The following is a 21,193-nucleotide window of genomic DNA, read 5'->3' on the forward strand; positions in this document are numbered from 1 at the left end:
TATTTATCTTGTACAACCTCTCAGTCTCCCTAATAGTCAGGGCATGATTCTAAACCACTGACTTTTCCTTACTGATTGGATGCCTGGTCTTGACTTTCCTTAAAAGAAGTAAAAAAAAAAAAAACAAAAAAAAAACTCCATGTAAGGGGTCACCAATTCTGTTCTTTTCTTGTGTAAGGAAACCATTTTTACTTGTAATAAAATCCAAACTCAGCTTACCCCAAATTGTCAACTCAGGAAGAATACCTGATGGACAGACACAGTCGTATCTCAGAGGCTTTGGTCTTGTTCTTGGAGATTTCTCAATAATTTCCTCTGCCACTTAAAGAGACTGCTGCTCCCTCTTTGAAATTTTCTTCCAGGTTGGAACACAGGACTCATCCCTTAATTCTCCACCGCTAGTGCAGCTAGAACCAGATTGAAAGATTAAAAATAATTTACTGAGTACTAAGGGTTAGGAGATACTAACAGGGATAGAAATACCAAAAGTAACTTGGTACAAATTGATCAATATTCCACTATATAATCTATCTATCTTCTACTGGGGCTTCCTTGTAGAAATTTGTCCTTGACTCATTCCTAGTCCTTGCCTAGCCCAAGATCTGCCTCAATGGAACAAAGGTAATTTTCTCCTTACTACCTGGAAATATACTCTAAAGCATGACTAGATTCTTTGGGGACCAAAGCCAAAGAAACATGAAATATTCCTTCCCCCCTGCCTAAGACCTGTCAAAGACAAAAACTGGACAAGTAAGGAGATTGATTTTATTCATACTATTGCAATAGGGAGAACAGCCAGATCTGAGGATAAGAGTTTCTCATCAGGTTGATTTTGCCCTAGACTATTAAAGGAAGTAGCAGACAAGTAACAGATGGGGTGGTTTACGGTCGAAATTGCTTTGTAGTCAAGGGAAGTCAGCTGAACAGGGAGATATTTATCTCTGTGTCTAGTTAATTTCAGATGACACATAGTTTTAATCTTAGCTAATCACTCATGAGACAAAGAATGGGAAGTTAGCAAGGGGCAAAAGGGGAAGGGTGTCTGGCCTTGTTAGCAGGTTCAGATAATAGGCGAAAGCTATGTGTTTGGCCTTATCACACTTCCTTCCTCTCTTGTTGAAGACAACCACAGGTTGTCCTTAAATAGTTACAACTGGAAACAAGGAGATGGGGAATGTCCAGATCAACACCATTGTCAGTCTAGATTTGATCTTGATGTGTAAAAGTTATCAGCTCAAATTCAGCCTCTGCATGAGAAATCAGTTGGAAGTGGAGTTGTTCTTAACTCTGATAGATCGTAACACATTGTTGAATCTTGTTTCAAGATGATGGCTGCATGATAGTATTTAGGACTCTGGATAGGATGCATTGCCCAACCGCAAGGCATAAGATTACAAGCAGAAGGACTGGTCATCCTTGCGATATACCTCAAAGCCAGGATCCTATCTTTCCATTTCCTTCCCAGGAGAACAGATCTTCTAGGCCATTTGGATCAAACTTAGAGAGCCAGGTAGCCTTGTCATTGAGTTTAGTGATGGACTACTCTACTTGGTCTGTGACATTAATCCAAGTGCAGCAGGAAGTGTTAGCTATGAAGCAGACACCTCCCAAACTAGCGAGGAGGAAGTCAAGAGCTATGTGATTGTCCATAACAACACTGACCAATGAGTTTAGGCTTATTGCTGTGCTTTAGGGCAGAAATAATATCATTTATTTACTTCTGTAAGGGTTAAAGAGAGATTTCTAACCACCTTTTCAAATTGTATAATTCCCATACTGGGTATAATGACCCTCATAGCAAACATAAAGAGAGAATTGATGACTTCCCCTAGGAGTTTTCCTGAATACTCTGTAGTCGCCTCATTTGGAAATAATTATTTAAATATCCAGAGGGACACATGGTCAACACGTGGGCTGGTGATATTGAATAAGTGGAAGTCCCATATAAGGTTTCCAAAGACACAGGGAAAGCTGGTGTGTGTGCAAAAGGCAGGGGTAGGCTTGCTGACCACAATAAATAGTAAAATCCTGGGGTGGGGGGAACAGGAAGTTTGGGGGGGTAGGAATTATTAATAATAGCCACAGTTAACCATGGGGTATATCCCTCAGGAAGACAGAGTCTTGCTTAGAATTAAAATTTGTAAGGCTGGTTGAAAAGTGATGGAGGAAAAATGGTTCTCAGGGATTAAAAGGCTGCTGTGTTTTTTCCTACAGCTGATCCTGAGGAAGTAAAGGTTTGGAGCTTGGAGATTTCAAGAGAAGCATTAATTATGTTGGGAATTAAGTTCCAGTTAGTACTTGCTGTGAGGTTGAGGTTGATGACATGGGGGTTGTTGAAATACCAATATGGATCATTAAGGGGAAAGCCTCCTGGGGATGTGTTGAAGGGAAATGACAACTGGGTGTCCATCCTGGTGGTCAGGTGGCAGATGAGTGGAGAGTGTGTAGGGATAGTTTGAAAAAACTGAGTAAACTTAACAAGGGAGTTTGCCCTTCCTGTGATGAGAATGCAAAAGAGGAAAAGGACAGAACAAAGGTGGGCAAAGTCATTGTAAGGTGTTGGATAAGGGAGTACTTAGGTCAGAGTCTGATGGAAAAGAAGAAATAGTAGGACAAAGAGAAAACAAAGAAGGAAAAGGACAGAGATTAAGCAGAGAAATCCTAGAGGATCTTGTTCTTGGGTCTTGGGTAGAAACTGACCCCTTTGTCATGCCTGTTCTGTGGGTCTTGGGAAAGCATTCTACCCCATGCTGTTGTCTGTCTAAGGGCGCTTGAAAGAGCCTCAGTTTAAGGTCTTCTGTTAGAAGGATTTCTATCCAGAGTAAGGCTTGTATTTTTTTAAATTATGAAACATGAACCCAAGGTTGTATTCCTTGTAGTTTTGCAGCAGTATTGTCAATTAGGAGAAACAAGGTGGGTCCCTTCCACCTGGATTCAGAATCAATCTTTCAGGGCTATCTTTTCCAGATGACTAGGTCTCCAACCTGAAAGTCATGTAAGGGCTGCAGTGGGATGTCTAGGGGAAAGACAGAACTGACCTGAATGTATCGAATAACTATGAATGTATTTAATAAGACCTTGGCAGTTTTGAATACAGTTGACCCTTGAACAATGCAGGGGTTAGGGGCACCAAACCTTTGCAAAGTCAAAAATTCCCATATAACTTTACAGTTGGCTCTTCATATCACCAGTTCACATATACGGATTCAACCAGCCTTAGACTGTGTAGTACTGTAGTAGGTATTTATTGAAAAATCTGTTTCATGTATGAGTGGACCCTCGCAGTTCAAACCTTTGTTGTTCAAGGGTCAACTGTATATTGGATTGAATCAGATTAGAGTCTCCCAAGGTCCAGGATGGGTAAGGGATCTTCCTCAGTCTGCTGTAATTATTTCACAAATGCCTGATGGAAAAGAACAAATGATGATCAGAGCTGAAGGCAACACTTAGAGCCAAGGCAATATGAGTTCCTCAGGGAATTTGGTTAGTTTGACTAGTTAGCTCCTCCTATTTTTCCAGAGAATTGAGAATGATAAGGAGAGTGCAATTTTTGTGAAAGCGGAATTATTTGTTTAATATCCTGAATAACCTTGCCAGTGAATTGAGTGCCTTTATTGCTAGAGAGGAGCAAGGAGACTGTCCAAGTGGTGATCTTGGCTACAGTGGTGGCAGTAGCCTGTTTGCAGGGGAAAACTTCTAGCCACCCTGAAAATATGCAGACTATGGTTTAGAACATATTCCTAGCCATGAAACTTTGAGAATTAAATACAATCCATTTACCAACAGAGAAACTTGCTAGAGGGAGCTGGCTTCCATTCTTGCCCCTCCTTTACATGTTTACCAAGATTGTTTCTGGTGGATGGCGCACGTTGAGATTACCTGCTCAATATGAGGGCTGATGCAGTCTCATCACGATTTCTGCAGGAGACCTTTAAGATTGTCTTTGCCATGCTGTGTAATCTTACAGAGGCTGTGGGCTAAAGTTCAGGTGAGAGATGGAAAGAGACCAAGTTGGTGTCTCCAAAGCTCATTTGAATGGATAAAAATCCACCCAGTTTCCAAGTAGCCTTTTCAGCTTCAGGTGCTAGCAGTTGTTATGCCTTAAATTCCCTAAATAGAGTTTCTGTCTCCAAAGGAGTTTGAGCAAGGGGAATTATGTTGAGGAAAAGTTTTCTTGGGAAGCAGTTCCTTAGCATATTGTCAGCCAAGGAGTTTTCCTTAGCTTCAGGAGTCTGCCTATTAGTCCGTGGTTCGATTTTGATAATTTTTCTTAGAAAGCCTGGAAATTACACATTTTTATTGTGCCCTTGTCATCAAAGTCTGAGGGCCTCTGAATGTTTATATCTTTTGACTGATCCTATTACAGAATTACTTTTGTAGAAGATCTCATTTTGGTCTATATCTCAAAGTAGGTAAAGAGTGAGAATAGGAAATAAAGACTTGATCCCAACTCATCAGTATAAGTTATTTTACATAAAGGATGAATTTTATGGAGAAATAATATTGATTTTCTGAATGGGGATCATCAGATCATCCTGGGTACAAATGTTCAGAAGAAATTTGCATGATCCTATTGCTTAAATTTATGTCAGGTAGCCTGGAACAAGTACAGATCATAAAAAGACTGTAAAAAGAGGTGAACCACATTCTAGCCTATTTGACATTATAGTGGCCCAAGGTCCCTTCAGGCTAAGGGCTCCAGAAGCATTTAAAATGCATTTCAAGAATTCATGTTGATTTTGCAGGCTGATACCAAAAGAACTTCTTGGGTTAGACTTCCTTCCAAAATGGCTCTAAGTGCTTATAATTACATTTCAAACATCTGCTGCAACAATCAGCTAGTTTTTGCAACACATGGATTGACAGACACCGTCCTTACTGACAATAGTTCTGATTCAACCTCAGTTTGAGTGGTGAGAATTTGTAGGCGGGAGCCTTATCTGAGCTGTCACCATTTTGTCTTATCAACCCCAAGCAAATGGCCATCCCCGGATGTTACAGACTATGAAAATTGCCTTAAATAAGAATGTTGGAAGAACTGGAGTACAATATTTGCCAGATTTTTTTGTCTCCAGGGTTTAAGATTTTCATTTTCAACAACTGGAATTGAATTTTCTAAATTAATTATTGTGGAGAGGGAAGATGGTGGTGACGATTCAAGTCAAGACCTGCTGTGACGGTCCTCGTCTAAAGCAGAGGTCAGCTCACCATCTAGTTTTATGGTGCCCACAAGCTAAGACGGTTTTTGCATTTTTAAATGGATGGGAAAAAAAAGAATAACATTTCATGACACATGAAAATTACATGAAATTTCAGTGTCCATAAATAGAGTTTAACTGGAACAGAGTGCTCTTTAATCTATGTATTATTTATCATTAATTTTTATCATTACTATTAATAGTATTTATCATTACTATTATTTATCATTACTACTATTATTTATCATCACTATAGTAGTTGTAACAGAGACTACAGAGCTGGCACAGACTGAAATATTTACCATCTGGCCCTTACAGAAAAAGTTTGCTGACCTCTGCTCTAGAGGGCCGAAGAGAAAGAAAAACTAGCTTTGGAAGTCAGCCCTAATATTTTTACCTATTTTTGCCCAAAGGGCAAAATTTTGCTGGAGACTTTGTAAAGGACTAGACTACATATTTATCTTTAAAAGACATAAACTGGCAAAAAGATGGCCCTGACTCAATGATTGACTGATAAAATAGTCTTCCATTATGACTTGATGACAACAGAATCCTTAGAAGCACCATCTGGCATGGAATTTTTAGCTCTGTCTCCTAAAAACTGAGTAGAGACACAAAGAATAGAAAATAATCATTCTCTTGATTCCTGCAATAGCTGAAGAGGAGTCAGCTGGAATTTCCATACTTATTAGTAAAACTCAGAGCAATCTCATAAAAAGTTGTGCCACCAATGGTAAAGGATTCTGTTAGCTCAGTGGTGGAGCCAGGGGTGGAGGATAGAGTGTTGCTGGATGTGGTAGGTAGGACAGGTGATTTTGTGCTTTTAGTGTTTTTTTTTTTTTTCCTTTGGTGTTTAAATGGGTGTTCAGCCCCTTTGGCATTCCAGAAGGCAATTTAAGAAGGGTTAATTTAAAATAGTAGATCTTGTTGTTGATAACCTTCCAACCTTCAAGTAAGGATCTTCAGATAAGGATCTTCAAACCTTATTTGTCACTAAGTGATCTCATTAACTTAGTAGAATAAAAATTCAGTGATCATTTGGATTTATCACCAGTCACTTATTATTACATTATTAGTTTTTGAAATGCCTGATGCTTCAGTAAATGAAGGGTGTTGCAGCCATCAAGCCTTCAGCCACTGCAGCCCCCATATGGTGCACCCTGAGGGGAATTCAGGACAGTGGAAAAACAGGATACTGGCCCTCAATAGTTAAGATATATATCAAAGGAACAATTTCAATGAGCCCAGACTGTTGCATCTTCCCATACATAGAAAAGCACTAAAATAGTTAACTTGAGGTGTCTTTTATGATTAGCAGTACTCTTTTAACGTTTGACTGCATATTTGTTTGTTTTCCCAGGAAAAACTCCTATATATCCTGGCTCCCCCCTTACCTCTTTGGAACAGTCCCTCAGAGCTATCTGAGAGGCTGCCTTCCCAGGCTATAGTTCTCAGTAATGCCCTAAACAAAACATTGCTCTCAACTTTTAGGTTGTGCATTGATTTTTCAGTAGCCACTACTTTCTCTTGTTGCTCTGCTGTCAACACCTTTTCTTATTCCTTCTCCACTGCTGCCTCTTCCTCTCCCAACATTTAAAAGTTGACTTTCTTTAGGACAGATGTCTGCTAATCCCTATTCTTTTCTCACTCTGACTTTTCTATTTAGGAAATCTCATCCTCATCCATTCCTCAAATAAAATTTATAGGCTCTGACTGAAAAAAAAAATTAGTGGGAATTCCCTGGTGGTCCAGTGGTTAGGACTCCACACTTTCACTGCTGAGGGCTCAGGTTTAATCCCTGGTCAGGGAACCAAGATCCCACAAGCTGCTCGGTGTGGCCAAAAATAAAAAAAAATTAGTCTCCAGCCCTTGCTGAAAACTCCAGATTATAATAGTGCACATTCAACAGCACCACTTGAATGATTAAAACAAACCTCAGTCTCAACATGTCTCAACAGCACTCGTGATGCTCCTGGAGAACTGCTCTTCCTCCAGGGTTTCCTGTCTTGGTGAATGGCATCCTCATGCACTCAAAGTAAAACCTGGGAGGCATCTTTGACATTCCCCCTCTCCCTTATGTCCCCAACCAAACAACCAAAAAAATGAGTCTTGTGGTTTCTTAAATACAATGTCAATCATATATACCCACTTTTCTTCATCTCCATTCCCACCATCCTGGCTTAAGCTACCAGAATAATCTCTCATCTCTGGCTATAGACACCTAATTACTTCCCAGAATCTATTCTTTGACAGTCCCCCATTCTCCAAGGTGTAGGAGCCAAAAGAAGCATATAAAACTCCAACATATATGGTGTCTTCCCTCTGTTTTAAACCCTTCAATGGTTTCCAACTGTTATTAAGGTGAAAAACAACATTCTCAATGAAAAAGCCACAGCCCCTGCCAGATCTTTCCTTACCTATCTAACCAGTCTCATTGGATGGCTCTCTTCCCTTCAATTTGAGTCCCTGCCAGATTGGTCTTCTGTATTTTCCCAAATGTTCCATTTTCTTTCCAGCTGCAGGAGCCTTCAACAGGCAGGTCTCTGTCCTCTGAGTTAAGCTAAAATACTACTTAACTGTCCTTCAGAGATAGAAAGCCTTTGAGCCTCAGAAGGGTGCTGGTCTTCAGAGCCTTCATCCCTTTTTACCCAGGAATCTCCTTTGTTCCTATGCAGATTTACTCACCCTTCCCCAGTGACCTGATCTACATTTGAAGGAATATTAAAAAGAGCCCTTTTGACCAACACATTACAAAAGAAAAGCCCTCCCTTAGGGCAATGGGTACCTGCTTGGTTTATAGTTTTTACACTTACATAATCATATTTTTTACACTTACAAAATTAAGAGGATTCCTTCAAGAAACTCTTCCTGGAACAAATAGGACATACTCTGATGATTTGCTCTCTACTGATGTCAAAAATATTGAAAAGTATATTTACAATTTTTGCTCTCAATCTTTAAAATCATTTTGCCTTTTTATTAAAGAGTAAATACATGTAGAGATTTTAAAAAAATCAAATAATGAAAAAAAGTACACAATGAAATGTAAGTCTCCTCACCACCAATCCCTCTCAGAGGTAAGGTATCCATTATTAACTGTTTCTTTATATCCTTCTAGAAATATTACATGTATATATAGTACACATACGCACATATACACACTATTTATAGAAATGGGGATCAATGATATCTCTCTTTTCACTTAACTGGGAGATAATCACAGATCAGCACACAGAGATCCTCTTATTTTCCCTCAAGTCTTCACTTGAGGTGAAGGGTCCCCCATTTGTAGTTTACTATAATGTATTGAACCCACTGTTTTATTCAACTTGCTAATAGACGTGTTATTTCCAGTTTTCTGCCATTACAAAAAAAAAAAATGCACCAAAAAAGTTGTATCGCTAATTTAGAGCATGATGATTATAGCTAATAATAATGTATCATATACTTGAATATGGCTAAGAGAATAAATCTTTAACGTTCTTGCCACAAAGAAGAAATGGTAACTACATGATGATTAGGCAGAGGTAGTCACTAATTACTATGGTAATAATCATTTTGCAATTTATAAATTTATCAAATCAACATGTTGACCCCTTAAACTTATACAATGTTATGTGTCAGTTATATCTCAATAAGCTGGGAGGAAAGAGGCAAAAAAAAAAAAAGTTGTATCAATTTGTATTGCCTTCAACCATGTAGGAAAATGTTGACGTCTCTACACCTGGAAGTCACCACATATTATCTATTTTATTTTTTAATTTTGATGGGTGAAAATTAGTATTTCTATTTTTGTTGGTGGGTTGGTTTGTTTGCTTGCATTTCTTTAATTTTTTGTGAGGCTGAACATCCTTCCTTGTTGTAGACATTTTATTTTTCTTTCTGTGAGCTAGCTATGTATATATTTCACCTGTTTTTCTTAAGTAGTTGAAGGTTTTCTTACTGATTTGTAAATTTTTTAATATAATAAAGAAATTATTCCTCTACCATTTATGTTGCAAAGTTTTTAGCAACTTGACTTTTGATATTTTTAATGGTATTTATTCAGGAAGAATTTATAATTTTATGAGATAAAATTGATCTATTCAAGCTTTGTGTCTTGATGTGATATATATGTGTACACACACATATACACCTATATGATTTATATATATCTATATAAATATAATTTTTAAAACATTTTAGATTATATTTTTATATTTAAACCTTTGATCTCTGTTACAGAAGAGAGGAATTTGGTGATAAGCAGCAATAATACCTGGTAACTTTTAAATAGTAATTATCCTTTGCTGAAGGAATTTAAGGACCTTTACAGTAGTAATTAAATGAGTGTGTATTTGTCCTCCCCATCTGACAACAAATACCTTGAAGGTTTTTCCGAAGGTTTTTCCAAAGCTTCTTTTGCCCAATTCACCAAGCCAAACACTGAGAGGCCAAGGATTGCAGCAGAGCAAGGTTTTATTCACGAGGCAACCGAAGGAGGAGACAGCGAATGCATCCCAAATCTACCTCCCCAAACACAAGGGTCTTGGGGGTATTTATGGGATAAAGCTGAGGTGTGGGGAAGAGGGGAAAGGTGATTAGAGTTAAGAAAAGACAGAACTTATCATCATTCTGCACAGGCACAACTAAGTCACCTGCTTCCCCAGGGACTGCACGTTTGGAAAATGGCGGCCTTAGTATGTTCTGAGGGTGGAGTTTTGGATCCACTGATGTCAAAAGGTCCCAGAGCAGATACTCATGCATGCCCCATTGGAGGGTCCTAAGCAGTCTCAACAAGCTTGGGAGCTTTTACTGGACACAGCTGACTCCAAGTTTCTGAAAAAAACAACTGAGGCAATCATCTCATTGTTGAGGCTACTTGATGCTTGGAAGATATGCAAGTTTTTGTAAAAACAGTTAAAGCGAGCTTGATCAGTGAAGGCAATTTATTGTTTATTAAGCAAGTTATAATTTAATGGCTCTAACTGATGATTACTCTCAATTTCAAAGGTAGTGACTAAGCCTATTTTATTTATTTAATTTGTCCTTAGCATTCAGAAGAGTGCTTTGCACACAGTAGGCTCAGTGATAATATTCATTCATTTATTTGATAAAAGAAATAAATTTTTAAAAAATACTTAATTTTAAAATTATAATGCATGTACATTATAATAATGTAAAATAAAAACATAAAGAAAAATATAAAGAAGACCTTAAAATGCACGTGTAAGCCTACCATCCTAGAGATAACTATGATTAACATTTTGTGACTTTTCCTTCCTATCATTTTGTCTATGATGTATACAGTCAGCACTCCATAACCACGGTTTCCACATCCACAGATTCAACCAAGAGTGGATCAAAATTATTAGAAAAAAAAATTCCAGAAAGTTCCAAAAGGCAAAGCTTGAATTTGCCAAGTACTGGCAACTTTGTTCATATGATTTACATTGTATTTACAAGTATGTACATAGCATTCACACTGTACTAGGTGTTATAAGTAATCTAGAGATGATTTAAAGTATACAGAAGGATATGTGCAGGTTATATACAAACACTACACTGTTTCACATAAGGAACTTGAGCACCTGCAGATTTGGGTATGGGGTGAGGGTCCTAGAACCAATGGAACCAATTGCCCTCAGATACTGAGGGAGGATTGTACCATTAGGGGTAAAGATAGCATAGTGGACAGGGTTTTTCCTACCATCAGGAACGTACTTGGAGAGCTCAGCTGATCTTAACACCTGTTCCAGGGGATGGATTATTTTCAATCCAGGCTGGTCAGAGGACTTCTTTGCCTCCACCCCTTCTTCAGGGATGCGTGATGCAGGATAGGCCAATCACATCCCTCACTGGGAATGCTGCAAGGGGCAATTATTGTTTTTGTTTTGTTTTTGTTTTTATTTTTTTGCTGGGATTTTACAATGTGAGGATGACATAAAGGTGAAGCTGCCAGTGGCTCTCCAATTACAGAGTAATTCTTGATGGAGAACAAAGCCAACAAAGTGCTAAGAGATGGAGAGAGAAACCTGGGGACATCGTTTCAGCTTCTGGATCCAGCTATGCCTGAAGCAACTTTCTATCTACATAAATGAATGTATTTCTTTTTGTGTTTAAACTAGTTGGAATTGTGTTTCTGTCACTTTCACCTGAAATAGTTTTGACTAATATAGGAATAATTTTGATAGAATTGCATGGTGTTTTGGTGAAGGATCCATGAATGCCTGACTCTCGACTTCCTCCTTTCAGAGTTCTGCTGCAAGGAGCAGAGGAGGGGGACGAATACACACACATAAAAAGGAAATAAAAGCAGAAAATATTCTTAGCCAACTGTGTAATGAGTAACCCTGAGAGGCTCAAGTAAGGTGAGACACAGCACTGGATAGAATCTCCCTCTCCCCTTAAGACTCTTTATATCTTGTATTATTAGTTGCCAGAGAGGCTGTTTTTATTACATATTCCCATCGGAAGGGACTGAGTTTTATATAATGAAGATTAGAGAAGTTAAGTGAATTTAGAATTTAATATACAGAGCTTTTATAGCCAAACAGGCTTCATATAGATGAGTAAGTTTCCTGATGGTGAAAGACTTTGGAGTCTTTGGATGGAGACATGGGCTTGCTTTCTCCTAAACTGTTATGATTACCTCAATTCTCCATTTTGTCTTCCTAGTAGAAGCATTGTCTAAGAATGTTCATGGCACTTATTTTGGAGGCATTTAGAGATCTAGAGAGGAAAGGAGCTGATATATATATATATATATATGTATATATAATTGTAATGTAGTGTTATTAAAGATGAAACTCTTTTATAGCTTATAATGTTTATAATGATATGTTATAATTACATAGAAAGTTTTTCCCAGTGGTTTCTTCCGCACATCACTTCTTTACCTTTCCGATAATACTAGAATGTAGGGGGCAATTATTAGTTTCTCATCTTGCAGGTAGGGAAACAGAGATATTTAGCAAGTGATTTGCTTAAATCATGACTCATGACCAGGTTTATAAGAAAGTCTGGTTATAGGTTTATAAGGGAAAACAATTACACCTGCAAAGTTTTCCTAGCTCTCTGATTCAGGCTTTCACATGAACCAAGGGTATTACCTTAGACAGATTCATTTAACCTCCTTAGGTTCCAGCTTCTTCATGTGGAATATGAGGCAATGGGCTAGATTCAGGTTCAACTAACCTTCAATAGGCACCTATGAAGTGCAAGTCATGTGCTAGGAACTTTCAATGTAATCATAATAATTTAAATTAAATTTTTAATTAAATTTAAATTAAACCTTATAACAAGTGAAGAAAACTAGGCACCAAGAAGTTAAGTAACTTGCCTAAGATAAAGAATTAATTAATTTGGATTAATAAAAATTAATTTAAATTAAAATAATTAAATCAATTTATTTAAATATAATTAAAATTATTAATCTTTATTAATCCAAAATAATAAAAAATAATTTGGATTAACATATTAATGCGAATCTCCTGACTTAAAAACATCAGTGCTTTTTCCTCTATACTTTAGCACAATCCTTTGTATTTTAGCATTCTATAAAGTTATAAAACATGTACATGAGTTTTGATTTATTGACATATAAACTAAAATAGTTCTCTTACCCAAAATACATGTAATGTAATGAGTAAAATAATTAATATATATAAATTAAAATTTTAAAGTTTGACTGAGTTTATATGACCAAACTGTTTATGACTTAATAATGTTTGAGGCTTCTAAGTGACATAGGAGTGTGTTTAAAAATATATTACAGAAATCCAAATAACAAGATAGTCAATGCGTTATCAACATGCAGATTCAGAAGTTGGTTCAAAGTAGTAATTTCTTTGTTGAGAAATGCATAATTTCAAATATACTTTCTCATTCTGTTCAGTTCAACAAATGGATCTTAATGTTAACTGACACAAAGGAGGAAGAAAGCTACTATTTAAAAAAAAATTTTAGATGGAAAATTCATGATTGGCATGTTTGCTACTATGCCTATCATTAATAATTACTAGTTGGTTGATAGATTTTAATCATTATATTGGCACATAGGAATAAAATTTATAATAACACAGATACTTGATATAACAAGACAGGTTATATTCATTATATTTGGGAGATAAACACTCAGGAAATACTGCTATTTGGAGAAGCTATTTACATCTCTGGTGTGGACTCTATTTCTAAATTTCCCCAAAGTCTGTCGTTTCCTCTGTTATGTATTGTATTTTCTATATTACTTTAAAATACTTAATTCTGATATAAAAATAATAGGAAAAAAGGAAGGAGAATTGATGACACTAAGTAGAGAAGCAAATAACCTGTGAGACGTGGTAGACGTAGAGAAAGAAAGTAGAGTCGTGTGAGGTGAACAGATAAAATGATGGACAAAAGAGAAAATCACTCATTTAGAAAAGGATGGAAGGATAAGTATTTATAATTCACTAAATATGCATAAGGCATATGAGGCGCTCAGTATTTACTGGGTTGAAAACATCTCTTCATTGGTAACATCAAGTCTGGCCCCAAGTACCCTCTGTCCAGGAAGCACAAATAAAGTCCGCAGCTGTTTATCAGGCAGGTTGTAATTGTGACCAGGCACAATTGCCCCTGCATCTCTGACAGAGCAAGTGAGATGTTGGCCCCAGATACCTTAAATCTGTTGGGTCACTTTGCTTAAACTTCTGCTCTGGTACTGGTAACCGCACCAACAGTGGGGAAGGTTGATGTGTCTGAGTCAGAAGAAAGAGATAGACAGATGGACTAACTCAGATTTCATAGGCACATTGTGTATGTTCAGGTGATAGATCTTTCATCTGTTTGCATTCTAACCCTTGTGGGTTAACCTACCCCAACTCTTTCCCTGCTTCTCACTCTTCCTGGATATAATAAACTGTGTGAATTGAGCATCTTAATTTGCACTGTGGGCCTTCCTGTTCCACCACCTCTGTGCTAACCTGCCTGGTTGTGTACTTGGAGACTCCTATTACATCAAGGTAATTCCCCACATGGCACTGCTGGTCAATTTTTGCCTCATATTTCTTCTTTATATTTACAACTGATGGTAATTACATTGCAGTGGGTAGAGAATATACCATTTGAGAAAGATATTTGGTCGTCTAAAAAGAGCATTTAACTGTCACAGGGATACATTCCAATAATAGTCTGGCTGCAGCAGACAAACAAAATAGAATTCATGGTTCAGCAGGATAAAATCAGAGCACTTTAAAGCTGGTTCCAGTTCAAACTCTCATTTTGAAGGATGAGATTTAGTGACTTGCCGAAGGTCACTATTTCTAGTAACTAGTAAGCCAGAACAGGAGCCAATGCTGTCTAAAGAGGCTAGGGTGTTATTTGAGCTGCTAGTGCTGTTTCTGTCTGGGTCTAGGGTAATTACCAAGCACGCATTCTGGCACATGCCGTGTAATGACTAAAAATATGAACTACAGCTGTCACAATTAATAGATTAACATTAAATGATGCAAAAATAAACAGGGAATGTCTGTTTATTAACAGGGTTTATAAATGTCACTGAGACATTTCAAGCGCTAAAAGTTGCTGTTCTTTCCTGCTGTCAGTTTAATCATGATATTACACATTTCCATTTGTTTAGAAGACTGAACATTAGTCAATCTGCTCAATACTCACCAGCTAATATATATGAAGAACTGTGTTAGATGTTTAGAACATAAAAATGAGTAAGATTTAAACTTCAAGAATCAACAAATACTTTGGACTTCCTCTATGTGTCAGGCACTGTTGTAGGCACTAGGAAACCATAACAACAGTGGCTTAAACCAGAGAATATTCATAATCAATAAAAATAAGTCCAGAGGCTTGAGTGGCAGCTCAACTATGACCTCAGGGACCCAATTTTTTTTGGGGGGGGCTTTCCATTTCTTCCTATGATTTTGGAGTTTTCCTTTATGCTTTCTGCCTTGTGGTCTCAAAAGACCTGCTTCAGTTCCATGTATCATGTCCTCACAATACCATTTCCAAAGCAAGAATAATGAGGGTGGTGAGAGGGATCTTCTCTTGTAAGTCTCTTTTTTATCACACACAGAATTTCTATCCTGAAGATTCTCAGCAGGCTTCCCCTCAGATTGGTATCGAAGAGTAGAACTTTCTGTGATGTTGGAACTATTCCATAGCTTGTGTTGCCCAAAATGGTATCCACCAGCCACATATAGCTAGTGAGCACTTGAATTATGGCTAGTGTGACTAAGGAATAGAATTTTTAGTTTTATTTAATTTTAATTAATTTGAACTTAAATTTAAACACATGTGTCTAGTATCTACCATATTGCACAACCTTTGATTCTTTTTGGCTAGAACTAGATTATGGCCATCAGTAGTTGCCAGGGAGGCTGGGGAAATGATTATGTAGCTTTTCCAGCCTCCAAGGGAGGAAAAGTTTGGGGATGGCTCTTTGGCAGCAACTAATGGAGTCGCCATAAAAAGCAAATAAGACAAAGCATCATAGAGCTGGTATTGTAATGGGGGAGGCTAACATAAAACTATATACAAATTTTAACAGGTAGCCATCTTCAGGTTTGAACAAGCCCTGTTATCTAGTTCAGTCTAGATGATTGGTTTAGATTCTAGATTAATGTAATAGGGAGTGATTGAAGGTGGGAGGGAGTAATTTAAGAAGGGGTGGGAAAAATTCTCTAGGAGCTCATAGTCTGGTAGAAGAGGAGGAAGACAGGCACGGAAAATAAATTGTTAATAAATAGGGTGGTATATATGTATATACATCCACATATTTATTACATATATAAATTGTATATTTTTACACGTATACATAGTTAATACAGAATCTATAGTAGGAAGATAAACAAAGCCTCTTTGAGTGTTTCTCTGGTATCTCCTACAAGCCTTACATAACATAGCAAGACAGGAATCGCAGCCTAGAAGCCTTGGAATGTGGTCCATCTACAATCCTTAAAGCAACAGTTGACGCTTTATAGGACTACATGTACAAGAATATGGTTAATGAGTGATTTCTCAAAGGGTTCCTATAGGATGTTCTCAAGTGGGATAATCAAAAACACTGTGAAAACTTTGAAAGGACCTATTAAGTCCTGTAACTTCAAATGGTATGATGTTCTTGATGCCTGAGGGGGCATCAGCAATAATAGACCAAGAGGCTGTCAGGGCTGGGGCAGCTTAATTAAAGCAAAGATTCTGGTGTGACTGAGGGTAAATGATGGTAAGTTTCAGCAGTATCATCCTCAAAGATCTTTGTAAGTGGGGAAAGGACCATTTGCTATGTCCTTACGAACCCATGCTGGTACAGAATGATAACTCAGTGTTGTGTGCATTCCAAGAACTACCGGGTTGAAAGATATACTTTCTGAAGCCCTTTAATATACTGTACTACTATTTTGCGACCTGTAGTGCTTCTTATTTTCAAAGATAGAATTAGTGATTTCTGTGCAAGAATGGTTGAAATTATCCATATAATAAAGCATTTCCTCCATAATTCTCCTTGGATTCATGATACTTCTTGAGATATCTCTTTTTTATAATTCTGTACTTTATACAACTTTCTCAACTACAGTGAAGTAAAAAGAGGATATGTATCAAACTGATGTTAGTACTCATGGTAAACAAATATAAAAACAGACATGCACATTTATTTCAACTATAGGCTGAAACAGAGTATGTGAAGATATTCACAGATTCTGAGTTCACATGACAGTTTGTAGCTATGACAATAGTAATGTGGCTAATAAACTTCCATATTGCTACAGTAAGAAGTTTTTATATTTATAAAGAAAACAGATGATGATGGTGATGATTTTGTTAGGGAATAAGAATTCTTTAAATAAATTCAAGATAATTTATTTAATTTCACCACTTAAGTTTATTTATAGATTTAAAGCTACTTAGTGGTGATGATGACCTCCCACTTTTTCTATCCATCAGTGTCAAGAACTGCACTGTTCAACAGGGTAGCCACTAAACACCTTGGACTATTTAAATTTGAATTTAAATTAATTAAAATTAAATAAGGTGAAAAATTATCTTTGACCCTACATTAGCTACATTTCAAGTGTTAAATAGCCACCTGCTGCCACCATATTGGACAGCGCAGATCTAGAACATTTCTAACACAGAACGCACTATTAGCAATGGACACATGGGCTCACATCGTTGATTTTCAAAAAACGTCGATAAAATGAAGCATTATTCAACTTAATGCAATAGTGTGTGTTAAACAAAGGCCATTTATTTACTGTTAAGGAAGTTCTAGACATACAGAGATTCCTAGGAATCGGTCCCTAAGATAGACTCTGTCGGGGCCTTAGGCAGTAATGACCTTAGACTCAGGGAAGAAAAACCCTGCCCTGGCTTTGCATTTTAGAGGGCATCATCCTAGCTCTCCTCCCCAAGGGGCGAAAAATCTCCAGGGCCAAGGGATGTGGTCCCCAAGAGCCTGTGTTCCCTTTCTATTTCTAGACCTTGTCCAAGGAGCCCAGGACCCTGGAATTCACTGATCGAAAATTCCCAAGGCTACTTCCAGGGCCTGAGCAGGCCTCTTCCCAGAACTGTTCTCTCAAGGGAGGACCTCACAACCAGTGTATGCACTCCTAGGCCTGAGGGGTTGCCAAGGGGTGGCTGTTTGAGGGTGTGCAGGGAGCTTGGCTGAGTGGGCTGGGGCATCCACACCTGTGCGGAAAGCCCCTCTTGTTCATCAACGGAGCTGGAACAGGAAGCAAAAGTGATGGAAGTATGTGTAGACTGAGGGCTGGGGTCTGGCTCTTTCCTCCTTGCCATGTATGGGGTGGAGCTCCAACGTAACTAAGAGCTCTGTGCACATGCCTGGCCTTCCAGGTCGTTATTAAGGTATATTTTTCAAGATAGGAGCACAGAATATATTTTATTTGTAAGCTTGATATATTCTTTGTAAATATTTAAACATAGGGTACTTGAACCCCCGTCTTGCAAATGTTAGGGCGGGGCTGACTGCCTTCCCTAGAATAATCCATTCAGCTGGGGTTTCTTGGCTGGTTTGCTCACAATTGCTCTAACTGGTTACATCTGAGGTATCTTTGGATGCCAGAGGGAAATTTCTTTTTCCAAAGGCTGCCGGTCCAGCGAGGCCCCGATGCATCCTTTGAAAGGGTTATAAGTGGAATTGCTGAAGGCCAGAAACGGCTTTGGAGGGTCCTCTTTCCGGGAGAGGAACCTGTTCCTAGCTCTCCTGTATTCGGGACAAATGAGACCAAGGTGTGCGAAGAGAAGGCTCGCGATCCCTGCGTGGGGAGAGAGGTGGGAAGGCGAGTCCTTTGAAGATAGTTGGTTTGGGGCACTACCTCTCTCCTTGCCTTTCACCAAAGAAATTCAGCCCTGCTCTCCTCCCTCACCCCAAGCCTGGGACTGGGGCTCGCCGGGTGGTACGGGCGGCCCCCAGGGGCGCACAGGGCGCCTTTGTCTGGAGGGCGGCGAAGGAGGAGGAGGGAAGCGTGCCAGACAGTGGCCACTGTGGCTGGAGTTTGGGCTAGAACTTTCTTCCGCCCTCTCCACGAGTTACCGTACTCCCGCGGGCCCACAACTCCTGCCCGGAAGCCGGGCACGCGTGGGGTCGTGGACACGCGACTGGCGGCGCTGGCCTGGGAGCGCCAACATCCTTCCCGGAGCCACGGGTGGCGGGCGCTGAGGGGACAGGAGACCACGAGGTGGAGGAGGAGGAGAAAAAGGAGGAAGAGAAAAAAGGGAAGGGGGGGAGGGGAGGAAGGGGGGAGAAGGAGGAGGAAGGGGGGAGGAGGGGGAGGAGGGGGAGGAGAAAGGGCGGGGGCGGTGGCAGGCGGGGAGGAGCCGCCGCAGGCAGTGGCCGGTGGAGGCGGCGCTCCCGCTCGGCCGTAGAGCGGCGCAGGGACCCGCGCGGCCGTGACCCGGCGGCCACCCAGAGGCCGAGCGCGGCTGCAGCGGACAAAGGAGCATGTTGGCGCGGAGGAGGGCGCGCCCTCTGGCCGCCACAAGGCTCCGGGCGCCCCCGGGCCCGCGCTGCGCTCCCGTCCGCCCTGGCGCCGGGGCGGCCCGCTAGGCCAGTGCTCTGCCGCTCGGCCGGCAGGCCCCGACCCGCCGCCCAGCCCGCAGCATGGAGCCGCCCGAGCGCCTGCGGGGACGCGCGCCGCCGCCTCTGTTGCTGCCGCTGGCTCTGCTCGCGCTGCTGGGAGGCGGCGGCGGGGCCGCGGCGCTGCCTCTGGGCTGCAAGCACGACGGGCGGCCCCGAGGGGCCGGCAGGGCGGCGGGCGCCGCCGAGGGCAAGGTGGTGTGCAGCAGCCTGGAGCTCGCGCAGGTCCTGCCCCCGGACACGCTGCCCAACCGCACGGTCACCCTGTGAGTAGCCCGCGGGGCGCCGCTCTGCCCAAGCGCCCGGTCCCCTCCCTCCTTCCCTGCCGGCGCTCTCTGTCGTGCCGCTTCTCTCTCCGCCCGACTTGCAAAAGGGTCCCGCCGGCACTCCTGTGCCTTTGTGTGAATGAAGCTGCGGGCAGGGCTGGTGCTGGGCAAGGCCCGGGGGGCTCGGCCTGGGAACGTTTCTGCGGCAGGCGAGCAGATGTGTCCCCGAGCTGCCTCCGAGCTCCGCTAGTTTGCCAAGTAAAAGTTTTCGGGTTCCCCGCGCGGTCCGGGCGCGGCGCTTTTGAGCTGCGCGGTGCCACGTGAGGATGGAAGTAAACAGGCAGTCCGCAGAGTTAAAGCTCATTCATCCAGTGCGTGGGCTGCCGGAAAACACAGTGCTAGGTTAGATTCGCCAGTCCTTCAGCTTCTTCCAACTTAAGTTACTTGGACGCAAGTTTGCAGGATACTAAAGCAGCACGAGGACTTTGAACGCCCCGGTGTGTGATCCCCAAACCCCCAGACTGTTTTCTTCGCTTTTGCTATCTTAGTTTTACTACAGTTAAAGAGCACCTTTTAAAATAGAGTTGTTTTTAAGGGCCAGAAATATATTTCAGATGAAATCGTGCAACTTCCAGCTCCGTTTTCTTGGGTGTGAGCGCTCATCTTTTTAAAAGCCGAGAACTTCGGATTTGCAAACTGTGGGTTTGCTGAGGCTTGCAACTCAAGGACTTGATTTTCAGATTGAGTTTCCACCTGGAAGGAAAAATTTTTGGTCTCGTTACTCAGTTTGTGTTACGATTCACGGTCCAGTTTTGCAAGCGTGGTTCTGCCAATTCTAGCTGAACCCGTGTCCCCAGTGACTCTTGATTTTATTTTCTGAACGACGAATTGGTTTGGGAAGGCTTGAAAGTGTTTCTAATGGGTATTTTGTCGAACTGAAATATGAGTCCCTCGGCGCCGTCTTCCTCTATGTTGTTGTTTTGGTTGGTTCCCTAAAAAAGAATCAAGGCTGCCACTATAAAAACATGAAGGCAAGGGAAGCAGCATGACCTGTGAAAGAACTTAAACTGCGGTTTTTAATTTAAGCCCCAAATATGGTTTTTAATTTAACCCAAATTAACCCAAGCAGGATTTATGGGTAAGACAAGTACAAATTTCATTACCAACACCTTTGTTCTTCATTGCCATTTGTTTGAATTAGGAAAGATTTAACACAGGAAAATTGTGTGTTTCTGTTTATGGAGGCCCGAAAATGGTAAAAGAGTTTTTGTTTTGTTTGATTTCCTTTACCAACACTCGACCATTTGGTAGCGGCAGCAGCTGTATTTATTTCTTAGCCAGATTCTTTGAAGTGGATATTTTGGGTATGGGACCATAATTACAGTCTGGAGTCATGTGGAGAAAACCTTTGCGTTGCCCAACTCCCTTGTTACTCTGAAGAAATTAGTCATCATACATTTGGGTTCTGGATCAGTGGCACTTAAGCTGATTCAAGTTTAGGTCGAGTTTTTCTGAACTGTCAGCAGTGGATTAAAGCAGCTACTTTAAATTGTTGATTTTGCGGGGGAAAAAAGTTGATATTACAGAAAATCACTTTTCAGCATATTATCAAACTATTTCACTGAATTTTTTTGAGCTGATTAAAATATAAGTGCCTT

The 21,193-nt window shown here is 40.3% G+C and overlaps 1 protein-coding gene across 2 annotated transcripts in view; it reads left to right on the forward strand.

Moving 5' to 3' along the window:
• Positions 1-19,031: 19,031 nt before the first annotated feature.
• ADGRA3 (adhesion G protein-coupled receptor A3) overlaps positions 19,032-21,193 on the forward strand; it is a 118,493-nt gene continuing 116,331 nt past the window's right edge. The window contains exon 1 of one of the 2 annotated variants that reach the window (XM_027103239.1): positions 19,032-19,535. In XM_027103239.1, the coding sequence (XP_026959040.1) occupies positions 19,294-19,535 (242 nt within the window). In that variant the 5' untranslated portion in view covers positions 19,032-19,293. The remainder of the gene's footprint in view (positions 19,536-21,193) is intronic. The other variant, XM_027103237.1, reaches the window with a different exon arrangement.

Source organism: Aethalodelphis obliquidens, unplaced genomic scaffold (genome assembly GCF_003676395.1).
Source record: "Aethalodelphis obliquidens isolate GAN/ISIS:26980383/991018 unplaced genomic scaffold, ASM367639v1 scaffold6, whole genome shotgun sequence".
NCBI classification, from domain to species: Eukaryota; Metazoa; Chordata; class Mammalia; order Artiodactyla; family Delphinidae; genus Aethalodelphis; species Aethalodelphis obliquidens.